The sequence below is a fragment of the Halichoerus grypus genome, chromosome 6 (assembly GCF_964656455.1).
Source record: "Halichoerus grypus chromosome 6, mHalGry1.hap1.1, whole genome shotgun sequence".
Taxonomy (NCBI): domain Eukaryota; kingdom Metazoa; phylum Chordata; class Mammalia; order Carnivora; family Phocidae; genus Halichoerus; species Halichoerus grypus.
Genome location: NC_135717.1, coordinates 65,505,680 through 65,520,833, shown reverse-complemented (window position 1 = coordinate 65,520,833; position 15,154 = coordinate 65,505,680). Strand labels below are relative to the sequence as shown.

Below are 15,154 nucleotides of genomic sequence, written 5' to 3'. Positions count from 1 at the left end.
CACAGTGCTATACTGTATTTATTTAAAAAAAATTAAAAAACACAACCCGCACAGAAGGACCTGTGCAATTCAAACCCATGTGGTTCAAAGGTCAACTGTATGGAAAGAAGGAATGCTAGAATAAATCATGAATCATGTGGTTACCTCATGGTTGTAAATGCACATAGGTGAGGGGCACCTGGGTTGCTCAGTTAAGCATCTACCTTCAGCTCAGGTCATGATTCCAGGGTTCTGGGATAGAGCCCCGCATGCTTCTCCCTTTCCCTCTGCAACCCCCCCATCTCTCTCAAATAAATAAAATCTTAAAAATAAAGAACTATATAATTATAAAAATAAATAAATAAATAAACGCACACACATAGATGGGATATAAAAAGACCAAGATAGATGCATATTCACACATACACATATTAAAATCTCCTAGCTCTGTCCACTGGGAGGGCCCAGTGATACCTAGGGCAGGATCTTGGTTTCTAAATACCATTCTCCACCAGAAAGAACAGGGCTCCTTGGAGAAATTATGAATCCTAGTGCTGGGAAGGGCAAGATGAGCCTAGAACATCTCCTGCTAGAAATTAAGAAAGTGTGGAAAGAATGAAGGGGGTGGATTAACAAGACACAGGAGCCAGGTTAAAGGGCTTTTCCCATTGGCCAAATAGAGGATACTTCAGCATTTAAATAAATAAAAATAAAGGGTTATAATCTATAGAATAAGAATGTTAAGAGTCCATATAGATAAGATCATCCTTAAAATAGAAGACCCACTCTATTGGAGAAGCGTGGTGTGGAAGGAATGACAGAATTCACACAACCATCATTCACCACCATCATGGTACTAAGTTGAAAGCATCATAAGCCGATGTGAAAACTGGAGAGTTTGATAAGAAGCAGATTTACATAATCTCAAAGTACCTTCCCAGATAGGGAAAAACAGTAACTTTCAAGTGAAGAAACCAGGCAGTCACCACTGCAATCAAGTGATCAAAGTGAACATCACTAGTAAAAGGACATGTGCCCCCTGACACGACGAACTGAGAAGGGGCATCCCTTCTGCTGTCTTCCTGCCCCAAATGCATAACCTGTATCTCAGCGTGCGAAGTAGCAGACAAATCCAACTCGAGAGGCTCAACAACATAACCGGACTGTGCTCTTCAAAATATTAAGGGAATGTAAGAACCCAGACGGACCGGGGAACTGTTCCAGATGGAGAGACTAAAGATTCACGACTGCTAAATGCAACAGGAGAACCTGGACTGGATCCTGAACTGGAAGATTTTTTCTCCCTTTCTTATGACAGTATTATGACAGTTGGCAAAATAGGAATAAGGTCTATCCGCAGATTAGGTAAGACTATCCTACCAAAAGTCAGTGTTCTGCAAATACAAGCCACAGAACAAAATCCTTTAGTGGCGCACCGTGGCTTTGAAAATAAAGTAACAGGAAGAGAGCCCATTGATGCCAGGCCCTATGCAGCACTGGAGAGAGGAGAAATTCAGAAAGAAAAAAAAAAGGAAGAAAGAAAGAAAACCAAATGAATGCAGGATTACCATACCCAGTTCTGGGTTCGAATCCCAGCTCAGCCACTGTCTGACTAACACTGGATGGGCCACTGGACCTCTCAGATCTCATTCCCATCAGATTTTCTAGGGGAACAAATCATGGCCTTCATTGGGAAGCTCGAATGTATTCTGCCTATGTATACAAATAAATAACACTTATTTAAAAATGTTACTACTATTTTCATATCAGCCACTGTCCTAAAACAATCCTAGATAGCCCTTTCTTAGATTTTATACTATTTCTACTAAAAAGCCAAGGAGTGGTTAAGGGGGGGGGGTGGTGTCTTTAACAGAATAAATTATAAGCTGCTCAATTTCCTTCAAATTCCCATGACATCTTAAATTCTGATTAGTTATTCCGTAATAATTCTGATGTTTAAATTCTGTATTCCCTCTTTTTGGCACTTCTAGTTTGCATTGCATGAACTTTTGGAGCCCCACATGTCTTTGCATTTTGAATACCAGGAGTATATAAAAATAGCCATGTTGAATATGTAACACCTCTGGAATATTTCTACCCATAGGCACTTAAATATAGAATCTTTTATTTAGAACGCTCACACTATGATTTTGCTTTATTATTCTAACAGTTCTGGGGTTTAGGAATAAATCACAGAGAAAGTGGGTCGTTGTGGGATGACGCCAGCATGCCTCCTAGTGGATAGCATAAAGCATTTCATTTTTAAAAAGGGCTGAGCCGTGTTAATATACACGTCTACTGGTGCCTTGCTAATCTGAAGAACGAGGTGCAATTTATAAATGAGTATGTGTGCTGTAACAGATCAAATCTGGCTTTCCAAACAGAGAGGAGAGGGACCACAATCCAGGCTTTCTTTGGTGCCTCGGGTCCATCTCCTTGGCCCTTTGTAGGGTTTGATCACTGCGGGCATTCGCACCTGCCTGGTTCTCATGGGGCACTGCGGCCCTGTGCCTATGGGATGTCCACTCTGTGTGAACAACGACTCTCAGCGTGTCCAGTTCCAACAGCCCCACTAGCCTCCAGTGCTTCCTGCTGCCATCTGCAGCTTGTGAGATCATCCGTGAGCTCCACCAAGCGCCCGAGCATGCCTTATGAGATTGGCGCTCCATCTTCATGGACATTTTGACCATCAGAGATATGATGGTCAACGAAGGGTTACTGTGACAGCTTTATGGCACCCCATTTTAAAATCAGCCATTCTTCTATTCAGCATTCTAGTGTCTACCATATTTCCATCTGTCTCTCTATTTTAAAAAACCACACCTGTAATTCCTTGGAAATAAAGTATCGGCCCTTTCAATAAAGACAAAAATGGCTGAAATCATGGCCAGCACGTTCCACATAATTCACATTTCTTAGAGTTTCCATTACGTCTTTTTAGAAAGAAAATGTCCTCATCCTTTTATGACTCACAATTATCCATTTCTTGACACTTTTCAGAACTGACACACTATTGGCAAGGGGCCTTTCTCACCGGAAAGGCCCGAGGAAAAGCTCTCTCTTTTTTTTTTTTTTAAAGATTTTATTTATTTATTCATGAGAGACACAGAGAGAGAGAGAGAGAGAGAAGCAGAGGGAGAAACAGGCTCCCAAGGAGCAGGGAGCCTGATGCGGGACTCGATCCCAGGACCCTGGGATCATGACCTGAGCCGAAGGCAGACGCTTAACCATCTGAGCCACCCAGGTGCCCGGAAAAGCTCTCTTTAATTGCAGGAATATTAAGAGCGCATGAGGACAGCAATGTACACCTGCCCCTGGAGGGCTCCCTCTGTCGCTGCTTTGATCGCAAGGAGCTAGTGCTTGCCCAGGATTTGTCTCTGCCACGTTGGTTAGGCTGACAGCTGGTCAGATGAGCAATGCTATGGAGAGAACCGGCTCTCATTTAGGGGCTAGCACTGAATACCACTTGTTGTAGTCTACAGACTCAGGAGAATATGGACTTTTAAAAAAAGAAGAGCGGAGGGAAGGCCAGGGAGAGAAAGCAAGGGAGAGAAAAAGTTACAGTTCACACTTGATTTATATCTGAAGAAAAATGGCTTGGGTTTTTTTTTTTTTTTCCTTTTCTCTCGGGGCTTGAACTCACGACCCTGAGCTGAGATCAAGAGTTGGACGCTTAACCCACTGAGCCACCTGGGTGCCCTGAAAAATGGCTCGTTTATATTTCATGTAAAAAGACCGGGAGGATCTACTACTCATAAGAAAGAACACGAGGACAATCTAATCAGCATTTTCTCCTGGGCAAACAGTGTATTTAAGAACACAGCACTTTGCCACTTTTTCAGGGTAAAATGTCAGAAATGGTATACGGGACAACAATCGTGAAAGAAACTATTTATGAGAAGTTGTTGCAAACATCACACAGTTTGGAGATCAGACCCAGTGCAGAGGGCTTATTTTGATTCTGCTCTTGGGAGGAAAGAGGAAAAGTGAATGTCCGCCTAGCAAAAGAAGACCGCAAAAATGGACCCCACGGCAGAAGCTCTCCGTTGTTTGGGGATGTCATTCTTTTCTCAATGACCTCAAGGGATTTTGGCTACTATTTTAAGGTTCTCCAGTGAAATGTTCCCCAGGAACAGTAGTTCCCAAGAAAGAGCGATGAGGCTTTTTTTTTTTTTTTTTTTTTAACTCGAACAAAGACAACGTACATACTGCTTTACAACTGTTGGCTATCAGACTGGCAGTCTTCTTGAAGGTCTTCTCAAGGTAGTGTGCAAATCTTTCGTTCTCGTTTTCTCTTGACCCTAGCTGAAGAAATTCACCTAGAAAGAAAGAAAGGGGTCATTTGCGACATGGCTTGATTGCCTGGCTAGTTAGACGGATTGAATAAAAAAGAAGAAAAGTCAGAATTAACCTACCGCGCACCAAATCTTCAATAACTTGGGTTAAAATAGATATCACAGTTGTATTTCCAATTCGTGCCAGAGCTATAGATGCTGCAGAAAGAATTAAATCACCAGCAAGAACAGCCTGGAAAAGAAAAAGAAAAGAAACTTTTGGACAAAAGTATCAGCGCAGCGGAGCCCACAGTGGAGCTGGCTCCTCAGAGGAGACATTCGGGATGGGAGTGAGGGGTTATCTTGGCCCCAAGCTCCCCCCCGCTCGTCTTCAGCAGGAGTCCGTGCAATAATCAGTTACAGATTCGGAACATCACTGGCACTGGATCGGTTGCCAGAGATTACCCATCTTTCTCCCCGGTTCAGAGCAGAGCAAGTGAAGGCCTGGAGACCGACAGCATCGCACGCTCTCGCTTCATGCCCGAACCCGCCAGAGTCCAGCAGCCCCAGGGGTCGGACGTGCTGGAACACTCACGCTTGCCTCAAGCCACGCGGTTGTGCCTCTGCACTCACTGTCTCTCCTACTCAGAAAGTCCTTCCCCTTCTTCCCTGGGCAGACGCGGCTGCACAGTTAGCTCGGGTGACACTTCCAGGAAGTCCACCGGGATCCCTCAGTCTGCAGATGCCTCCCCTCTGTGCGCGCGGCACCCCGGGCATGCTGTTGTCTTCACCCACTGATGCCCTCTTTACCGAACTCCCTGAGGGCACGGGCTGGGGGTCATCTCGGCTGGCGCTCGGCACACCCCAGCGCCTGGCACAACGTGTGCTTTTCTCAGTGAAAAGCAAACCTGGGCATCCTGGCTCCAAGTTCAGTGCTCTTTGTGCTCTACACACTGCCCCTCGTTCCTAGACAAAATTTTCTGTACTGAACACTAGATAATCGATATTTTTCCAATCTTCTTTACATTGGGAGTAGATGCCCATACTGTACTTACAGCTTGTTATAAATTATACATAACTGAATTATACCCTGTAATCAAATATACTCATTTGCATAAAGACATGCTTGAGTTTTATTATAATTAGTATAATTATAAATTATAAATGCTAGATTCCATAGAAATTATAATTCATAGTTTTCAACATCACATTTTAACTTTTTTGTCTTTTCTCTAGTATCTAAAATTAGTGTTCAGTATGTTTACCTATTAAGCATTTTATATAACATTGTACAAATTATCTCGACATAAACATAAATACACATTTATAGAGTCATTGTACCCATGATGATATATATGGATCCCTCATCTACCCCTCCATCATTAGCACCCCTCCATCATTAGGGCTCTGGATCTCTAGGCTTTTATGTCTTTCTTCTCCTGGCCCCAGGGATCCCAGAGGCCAAAAGGTTCCAGCGTATGAAGATGAAGCCACCAGGCTGGGCTGGAACCCGGGCAAGGTACCAAGGGCTCCTGGAGGAGGCACTGTGTGAATGGATTTTTATTGGAAACACAAGTACTTCCCGTTGAGAGGCGGGTGGGGCGAGGGGAGGGAAGTGGGGGGGCCAGGACGCTGGCAAGTGGGCCGCCCCGGCTGACCAGTCTCAGGCTGAAAGAGGCCACCAACAACAGAGGTGATCACGGGGGTGGGGGGTGGAAGGGAGGACTAACTAGGCAAGGAGAAGACCCGAATTTGTTTTCTTAATAAGGCTTTAGGACAGGCCCTGAAAACGGACAGTTGACTGCAGGGACATGTCATAAAGGTACCCGTGACCTCTCCAAAATGAAACTGCACCCCCCCACCTCTTTTTTAAACAACCTTCTTTGATGTATGGAATTCTGCCAATAGGACACGAAACCTTTTAATTAAAAATCTGAAATAAAAGATTTGTAAATGAGATTGCAGGACTTGATACACAGCAAAGTCATGTACCCGAAAGCAAAACCAGCATGTGAAGATAACAATTAATATATACTTCTTCTTTTTCATAAGGGCAATTAGAAAACAGGAGGGAACCGGGTACTATATGCATGGCAGGGAAGGTGAGCAGAGGGAAACTTTGCTCACGCTGATGTTTGGTTTGCCCTTCAAACAGGCAGAGTGGCCAACGGAGGTGTGTGCTGGGGGACGCCGCCCCTGAACAAAAGGCCTGCACGTATTCCTGCTCATTCGCTCAGCGCTGTTCCCGTGGCTTTAAATCCCATGATTTAAATATCTTCAGGCAAAATCCCCATTTCCCCTTCAAGAGATGCTAATAAAATACTGGGGAAATATGCTTTAAAATACACATGTATGAACCAAACTCAATTATAGAGCCTGTATTTAAAAGTGTATAATTTTCACAGTATATGCGTGTGTATATTTTTTTACATATCTATATTTAAGATACATATATACACACACACACATATATCTTAGCTTTACTTGTTTACTTGCCATGATACTCTTGCACATGGCAGTCAATAAACGGTTAAAGAATTAAACTGAACCTGAGTAATCTGAGCCCCAAAGTAAAATGTATGGTTCCTCACAAAAATATGCTTTTTGGATAACAACAAAAATCCCTCTCCCTATAACCAAAAGGAATTCTATATAAAACTGTGAATAACCAGAAATACGAAGCTTATTTTTCTGTGGTTTCCTCTATTATCACATGTATGTACACAGACATGAATACTATTTTGGAAGTTGGAAGGCTGCGTCTGAGGAAGCACATTTTACTTTTTAATGAGACAAATCTGAAAAGTAAATGCAATCCAAAGAGCGTGTGAATGGCTAAGAAGATGAAAAGGAAACAAAAACACCGTACCTTCTGTTCACCCCAGATCTTATTAACCGTGTGTTTTCCTCGCCGAGAACTCGCATCGTCAAGGACGTCATCGTGTACCAGACTAGCAGTGTGGATCATTTCTGTAATTAAGGCTATGGAGCGCTGGCTTGCTTGCACGTCTCTAATTAACAGAAAGCAATGCTTTTTAACAGAGACGCCGCCTATAACCTTCTCAGCAATCATCTTGTGCAAACTGGACATCCGATCTAGGATAAAGAATTTTATTTCTCTAAGAGAAACTGTATAAACACTCTGGCTTCCCTACCGAGCCATTTCTATCACTTGGAGAACATTTTAAAAACGCGTGAGGTACCTGGCCAAGATTCTGCTCTACGGACAGCACATTCAGAAGGAGAATTTGTAGAACTGACAACAAAAAAGGCTTAAATGGCCCAGAAGTCTGGCCGTCAGGCTGAAGAATCCACTTTACGCCCTGTAATCATGAGCTTGGGCATCTTGGGCAGTTTGTCCAAGTCAGGTTAGGAGTCGATTTCAGGGGAGCATGGGGGAGACAGGTTAAGGAGCATTGTGGAAAAGTGTACTGAAGAACCAACGGTCACAGCGTTTAAAGCTTTTAACGTTGTGTTAAATGAAATGTTTAGGAAGAAGACCTCAAGAACCAAGATAGAATTTTGGTCAAAACTGTCTTCCAATACACGTTTAACCTTTGCATTAGAAATTGAAACTTCTTGGGGCACGTGGGTGGCTCAGTCGGTTCAGTGTCTTCCTTCAGCTCATGATCCCGGGGTCCTGGGACCAAGCCCCACACTGGGCTCCTTACTCAGCGGGGAGCCTGCTTCTCCCTCTGCCTATGCTCGCGCTCTGACAAATAAATAAATAAAATCTTAAAAAAAAAGAAATCGAAACTTCTCTTTTCAGCTATAATACAATATTCGGGATAAGCACTCTTAAGAAGATACACAGGTGTGGGGCACCTGGGTGGCTTCAGTCGGTTAAGCGGCTGCCTTCGGCTCAGGTCATGATCCCAGGGTCCTGGGATCGAGCCCCACGTCGGGCTCCCTGCTCGGTGGAGAGTCTGCTTCTCCCTCTCCCTCTGCCTGCCTCTCTGCCTACTTGTGCTCTCTATCTCTCTGTCAAATAAATAAATAAAATCTTTAAAAAAAAAAAAAAAGATACATGGGTGTGAGGTTTACGGCTTTTAAAAGAAAATGTGCCCCAGTTCCTTTTTAATCATCATCATTATCACCATCATCATCTATGGGCATTTTTATTTTTTTTAAAGGTTTTATTTATATGACAGAGAGAGAGAGAGAGACAGAACACAAGCAGGGGGAGTGGGAGAGGGAGAAGCAGGCCTCCCGCCGAGCAGGGAGCCCGATGCGGGGCTCAATCCAAGGACCCTGGGACCATGACCTGAGCCGAAGGCAGACGTTTAACGACTGAGCCACCCAGGCGCCCTTCTGTGGGCATTTTTAAAAACAAAATTTGGAGAAAATCAAATTGGGGAAATAACCAATGGAATTTTCTCACCCGGATACACAGGCCTGACTTAAATAAACACATGCCCACCAAATGTTTCACTTATTCCAATGGCTTACTTTTCAAATATCATCACGCTATCTCTTAGAGGGGAGAAAGTCAGAGGGATGTTGAAATAGGATTTTTTCTTAAAAAAAAAAAAAAAAATCTAGTCTGAACATCTGTAAAAGATACTGCCCATTCTAATTCCTCACATCTTACAGAAAGCAATGAAAAATGAAGTGCAAGTACATAAAAGACGCTGGTATTTAACTACACACTAAATCAGCCTGGAGAATGTCTTCTGATCTTGCTTTAAATATAATTTTAAAATACAGTGCTTTGCCGGCAACTCTCCGCTAAGATTTCAGAATGAAACCTCAGAACCTTCCAACTGCTTTTGGCCCAGAAATCACTTGTAAAGTGCTGCCCATTATTTATTAACCTGTCACAATCGTGACAGTTCTAAATCCTTCCAGATCACACCACGTTCTTCCGAGGCGGGAGAAGTAAAGCGGTAGATGGCAGGGACGAATTCTAACGCCATGCCGGGGAATGAGAAGATGAACGCTCCCAGGGCTTCTATGAGGGCTTCTGAAGCCCTCAGTGAGACACTCACAGCAGGAGGCTTGGACCTCAAATATCTTTCAGGTGAATGTGTTGGACCCTATCTTACTTGAGCTCAAACGCACAGGAAAACGTAGACGCTTACAGGCATTTCATATAAAGGCTACCGTTCAGGATATTTTCTCAACGGCGTTTTGGTCTAATACACACTGCCTAGTGGTGAGTAGCAGAACTTACCTTAAAGCAGCTGTGAGGGCCCCTAACGGTTCTCATGCCTTCCTAACGGGGGGCCCCACCTCCATTATCACAAATATGTCAGCGGACAGGAGCTCCTGCCCGGAGGTTGCCAGGAAATGGCAGCACTCACTGAGACACTGGAGTTTTTATGATTTGAGGATATTAGAACAAAGACAAAGATTTCTTCAAGTATTTTGAAATTTCAGAGACCGGATGTACACAGAAAGGCCATTTGACATGGCCAAATTACTGACTGGTGCAATCGGGACTCTTGCTCAGCACGTTACTTGGCACCGTGACACAGCCCCTACATGGGATAAACATCGTCTTTTAGATGCGTTCTAACTGTATCTAATGTCCTTCTTCCCACACAACTGCGCTTTAATGTGTGTTGCCTTCTATTGGGAAAAACTGCCACCGCTTTTCCATAGCACAGCGTAATGGCTGGAACCAAAACTTACGTATTACAGAACACTCTCACACTGTCTTTTTTTTTTTTAAGATTTTATTTATTTATTTGAGAGAGAGAGAATGAGAGACAGAGAGCACGAGCGGGAAGAGGGTCAGAGGGAGAAGCAGACCCCCCGCTGAGCAGGGAGCCCGATGTGGGACTCGATCCCGGGACTCCGGGATCATGACCTGAGCCGAAGGCAGTCGCCTAACCAACTGAGCCACCCAGGCGCCCTCTCACACTGTCTTTAAGATGAGATCTCCAAAGTGCCAAACGGAGTCCTGCCTTCAAAAAGCTGGGCACCATTTCTACTTCCTACTGGGAGAGAGCTGACACACTTTCCCGGCTCCTGCCAGAGGTGCTAAGAAAAGCCAGACTAGCAAGACAGCATGAGAAACGGAGGCCCTGGGCTTGAAAGTTGGCTGTGTCCCCTGTACTTCACACATGCACGAGTCTGGGATGATTCGGCAGCCCCAGGACATTTGATTCTTCCCCTTCGTTAGACTTACAACAAAATTTTTATAATGGAGTATTTTAAGCACAGACAAAAATAGATGGAACAAGATAATGACACGCCCCACCCTCATGTACTCTTTACCCAGCTGACATACAATGTAAGTAAAATGCTTGTTTTCCCTTATACACACTAACACATAATGTGAAGTCTTTTTTTTAAGATTTTATTTATTTTATGAATTTTTAGGGGTCCAGCAGGGGGAGCAGAGGGAGAGGAAGAGGGAGAGAAGCAGACTCCCCGCTGAGCGGGGAGCCCGACGACCTGGGGCTCGACCCTACGACCCTGATATCCTGACCTGAGCCGAAATCAAGAGTCAGATGCTTAACCGACTGAGCCACCCAGGCGCCCCTACATAATGTGAAGTCTTAAATTACACATAAAACCCGCCAGTGTGGGAAAATTGTCTCTAAACAGAAATTCAAACCTTGTCAATCGATTACTTGGGTTTGGAACAAACGAGGGAAGCAAATTTAAATAGTAAATGTGGCTTCACTTTTAACAGCAGAGACACAGAAGTTTCTATTCTCAAATCTACAGAGGTTGTGTAAAGAGCAGAACTCTCAAGCGGTATACAGAAGGCTCTATTTCTATTTCAAAATGTTCTTTTTGTCTCTTCTAACAATTCTAAAAGTAAGTGCTTCACTTTGTTTGTCAGGACTTTGACAAGCTCAGTGTTTCTTAGGCATATATTCCTTGTCCACCATGTCAGAATCTGATGACGGGGCCCAGGAATCTGCATTTGTAAAAAAGCACGCCAGGTGATTCTGATGCACAAAGTTTGGGAAATGCCATTCTTTCAAGCGGCGGTATTCATCTGATTTACCCTAAGCCACAAATGGGAGCTTTCCTCCAGAAGGGTTTTGGTACCGACTCAGCCTTTGCTAATCCCCTGCTGCACTGCCTCTAAATTGTGGGCAAATGAAACAAGATGGCACTCTCCTATTCTGAACATGACCTGAACCCTGGCGGGGTCCATTCAACGGTCTTACGGTATTGACTCCCCAAGTCTCTTTGCAGCCCAGGAGCAGAATGGCTCACCTGCTCACCTGCACAGTCTTGGGAGGGTGACCTTTCTTTCCTCTTACGCTCTGCATCCTTATGCGTTTTAAAGGACATGACTGAATACTTTATCAGTGTGGTACTGAAGAAACTCACTACTTAAAACGCAAGTAAAGTCCTTCTCTTTCTCCATCAAATGCTGCAGGATGTAAACCACATTTCCTAGTTGTTACCTGATAAAAGCACACACATTCAAGTTTTCAGTATGGTGAACAATATATCCATCTAGACACAAATCAGATTTTATCTTTCCCCGTCACTGAACTGACTTGCTGCAAGTTGGGGTCCTTCACCTATTGAGACTGTGGAGTGTGTTCTGCTTGGCCCTCTGGCCTGCTCCGATCAGGGCTGCTTGCCGCAGAAGAGGCCCCTCCAGAGGGAGAGAGAAGCCGTCCGGGCCCCTCCCCCTGCTGATGTGATACGATGTAACGCTGGGGTCTATGCTAGTTTCTTGTAGCTGCGGTGACACATTACCAAAGACTCGGTGGTTTAAATCAGCAGAAACTCTCTCACACAGTTCTGGCGGCTGGAAGTCCAAACAGTTCCACTGAGCTGAAATCAAGGTGTCGGCAAAGCTGTGCTCCGCCCAGAGGGGCAGCCCTCCGTCCCTTCCAGCCGTGGGCAGCTGTCTGCAGGCTTTGGCCTCTGGCCACCGGACTCCAACCTTTAAGATCGGCATCTTCCACATCTCTCTGCTCCACCTTCGCACCATCACGCTCTTCTGTGTGCGCCAACCTCCCTCTACCCCCTCTTAGAGGGAGACGTGGTCTGCATTTAAGGCTCACCCGATCATCCAGGGTCATCTCCCCATTCCACGAGCCTTTACTTACATCACTTCTGCAAAGACCCTTTTTTGCTATATAACGTAACACAGGCTCCAAGGATGAGGATGTGGATGCCTTGGGTGGGGCCATTCTTCAGCCTAATGGTTTCTTACCTTCACTAGCCTCTTGTTGGGGCTCAAACGTTTCCTCATCAGTGATCCAATTCTTGAAATACCTGCTTTTACTGCACCTAAGATCTCCTCTGTCCTCATTATTGATACTACATTGAAGTGTCTCACCTTCCACAGTGGTGGAGTGGGACCAAAGGGGTTCCTGACCATCTCTCACTCTCTACTTCGCCTTTGGCCTCATGTTTCTGTTTCCTGGCTTCTATCTCTGGCCTCTGCAATCTTGTTTCCTTTTCCTGTATTCCTGACGGGCATGTTGAGGATGCGACTGGCACGAACACCAAAGTTGCCTTCCATCTCAGGTACAGCAGGGTGCAGGAGGGATGCCTGTGAGCTCAAACTTGCTTAGCAGGTCACTACCCTTGGTTACTGGCTATTCACCTTCTGGAACCTGAACACGCATACCAGGCTCAGAGTGGCGTCTGTTTTTCTTGGTTGAGAATGGTGGTTTCAAGCCTGATCATAAGTGTCAGAATTCAGGAGCAGTTCTAACATCAAGAGAAAAGAACTGACATCCAAGACTAGCAGCTCCTGATATTTTTGATTTATCTCCGGATAGAACAGATGCCTACAAAGCTGCATCACACATGATGCGGGGTTCATGCTACTGTTTATTTTCTTGCCACTGAAGACACACTGCAGAAGTTTCAGGATCTGTGGCTGTGTGGAGAGCAGCTCACCATACTGATGTCTTAGACCTGCAACTTACCAGGCTGGCTCTGCACACGGCTTTCTCCATAGGAGCTGGGCACTAGAGAATAACACATTGTTGTTGTTTTTTTTTCCAAATTGGGCACAGCGAATGAAAGTGTGGTTGATTCCTTCAGTGATGACATCACCCTGGCATAATGGGTGCACGCAGCATGTTTACAAGCCTACAGGCCTCTTGCGCTCACTGATGTCCTCCTTATGCTTGAGCTGGACCTCACCAATGAAACTGATAGCCACCTGGTGATCAAAATCTCCTCTGCCTCAGCTGGTGTCCTTTATTATAGACTGTAGTTCAAGATTCCTTTTTAAAAAAATTTTCTGTTGCTTTTTATTAATTCTTGTTAACAGTCCATCTTATAACAACACATTCAACACTTCTGAGCACCTTATCCACTGCTGCTTTCTTTCTTTTTTTTTTTAAAGATTTTATTTATTTATTTGAGAGAGAGAGCATGAGAGAGGGGAGGTCAGAGGGAGAAGCAGACTCCCCGCTGAGCAGGGAGCCCGATGCGGGACTCGATCCTGGGACTCCAGGATCATGACCTGAGCTGAAGGCAGTTGCTTAACCAACTGAGCCACCCAGGCGCCCCTGCTTTCATATATTTATTTTTTTTAAAGCAGTATTTGCAAATGTCAAAAATTCCCTACTATATATAATTGAAAGCTGGCTAGAGGATGGACAATACGGCCACAAACTTTTAGACAGCTGGTTATTTTCTTTAAGCTGAAGAAACACTTTTTTGTAAAGACTAAATCAAATCCCAAACCCCAGTTCAGAATCTAAACAACCAGCAAGTATGACTACAAACTTTTCACAAGACGAGGCCATAACAACCTGCAGTTACCTTCATAAGCCAACAGACGCCTACACACACTAATCAGTATCTATAAAACCCTTATGAAAAATGAAAGTGAACTAAATGATGCCAACAGCTAACCCTGGTCTGCCTGGAAGCCCGCAGGCTCCTGCTTTAAAGCCAGCGACAAGACTCAGGTCCCAGTGCTTTGACTCGCTCAATAAATTCTTCCTGAGCACCTCTCCATGTGTGTCAGTCAAGAAGAGGTTCTTGGCCTCATGGAATCTAGTTTCCTAGCTGATGCAGAGAAATTACAGGCCATTACAACAGGGGTTTTCATGCTGATGAGGAGCAGGGTGGCTAGCCTGACTCCCCTCCATGCCCCAGACCACCCACCATCACTAGTTGAGAAACCACTTAAGCCAACCTGCCACGGGATAACACACATGAACAGGAGGGAGAGAACAGCATCTCATGGCCCCACTAAACCGTGACATCCTCTCTCAAGTTGCGTCTGTTCAATGCTTTGGAGGCTCCCAACTGTGTCAAGCTGTCCCTTAATACATGTACTGCCACAGAGGGTGGGCATGGCCATTTCAGAAACAAAAGCACATTCAGATGCGTAGCTCTGATTACCCAAACAGATGATATTCAAGTATCATTTCTTTTTAAACAAAACTCATTATTACGAAAATTTGAAAGATCCAATAATCATATTCTTGAAACAATTCTTAATCAAACATTTAAAGTTTTTATTTGCAAATCAGTAAATAACATGTGTGTACTAAACCTAAAAATTTAGACAATCAAGACAACATCTGTAATGCATAGGCACTGGAATGAGATTACTTGCAGATCTGAATGTTTTGTAAATAGCATAATCACTGCATAATATACCCTGAATATACAGTGTTTATAATCTCATTTTTACTAACAACTCTCTTCAGAAAGATTCTTAGTTTTAGTTGATTATAAAGCCCAAATTAATATAGCTTTACGCACTTCTGAGGACCGGTCTCTGGCGAAGGTGCTAATCTGTACAGCCATGTTTCCTACTCTCATATGCCTATGTGGATAAGTCACGTGTATGTGTGGTTTTGTTTTAAAGTTTAATACAATGTACTGCTAGTAACTGGCACACAGATTTGCTCTGCAAAATTATATCCCTCAGTTCTATTCTAAACTTACAGTCCAGTTGATTTTATTGTCCTTCCTTGAGGACATAAAACTGTCATACATGG

At 44.2% G+C, this 15,154-nt stretch overlaps 1 protein-coding gene across 6 annotated transcripts in view; it reads right to left on the bottom strand.

Annotated features, from left to right (window-relative positions):
* PDSS1 (decaprenyl diphosphate synthase subunit 1) overlaps positions 1-15,154 on the bottom strand; it is a 42,308-nt gene that overhangs the window by 13,205 nt on the left and 13,949 nt on the right. For 5 of the 6 annotated variants that reach the window (XR_013449018.1, XM_036092313.2, XM_078075274.1 and 2 more), the window contains 3 exons: positions 7,123-7,264; positions 4,395-4,506; positions 4,189-4,298 (listed from right to left, as the gene is read on the bottom strand). Coding sequence is in view for 5 of the 6 variants with exons in the window: in XM_036092313.2 (XP_035948206.1) it covers positions 4,189-4,298; positions 4,395-4,506; positions 7,123-7,264 (364 nt within the window). In the remaining variant the exon portion in view is untranslated. Of the gene's footprint in view, positions 1-4,188; positions 4,299-4,394; positions 4,507-7,122; positions 7,350-15,154 lie in introns of all 6 variants that reach the window. The other variant, XM_036092316.2, reaches the window with a different exon arrangement.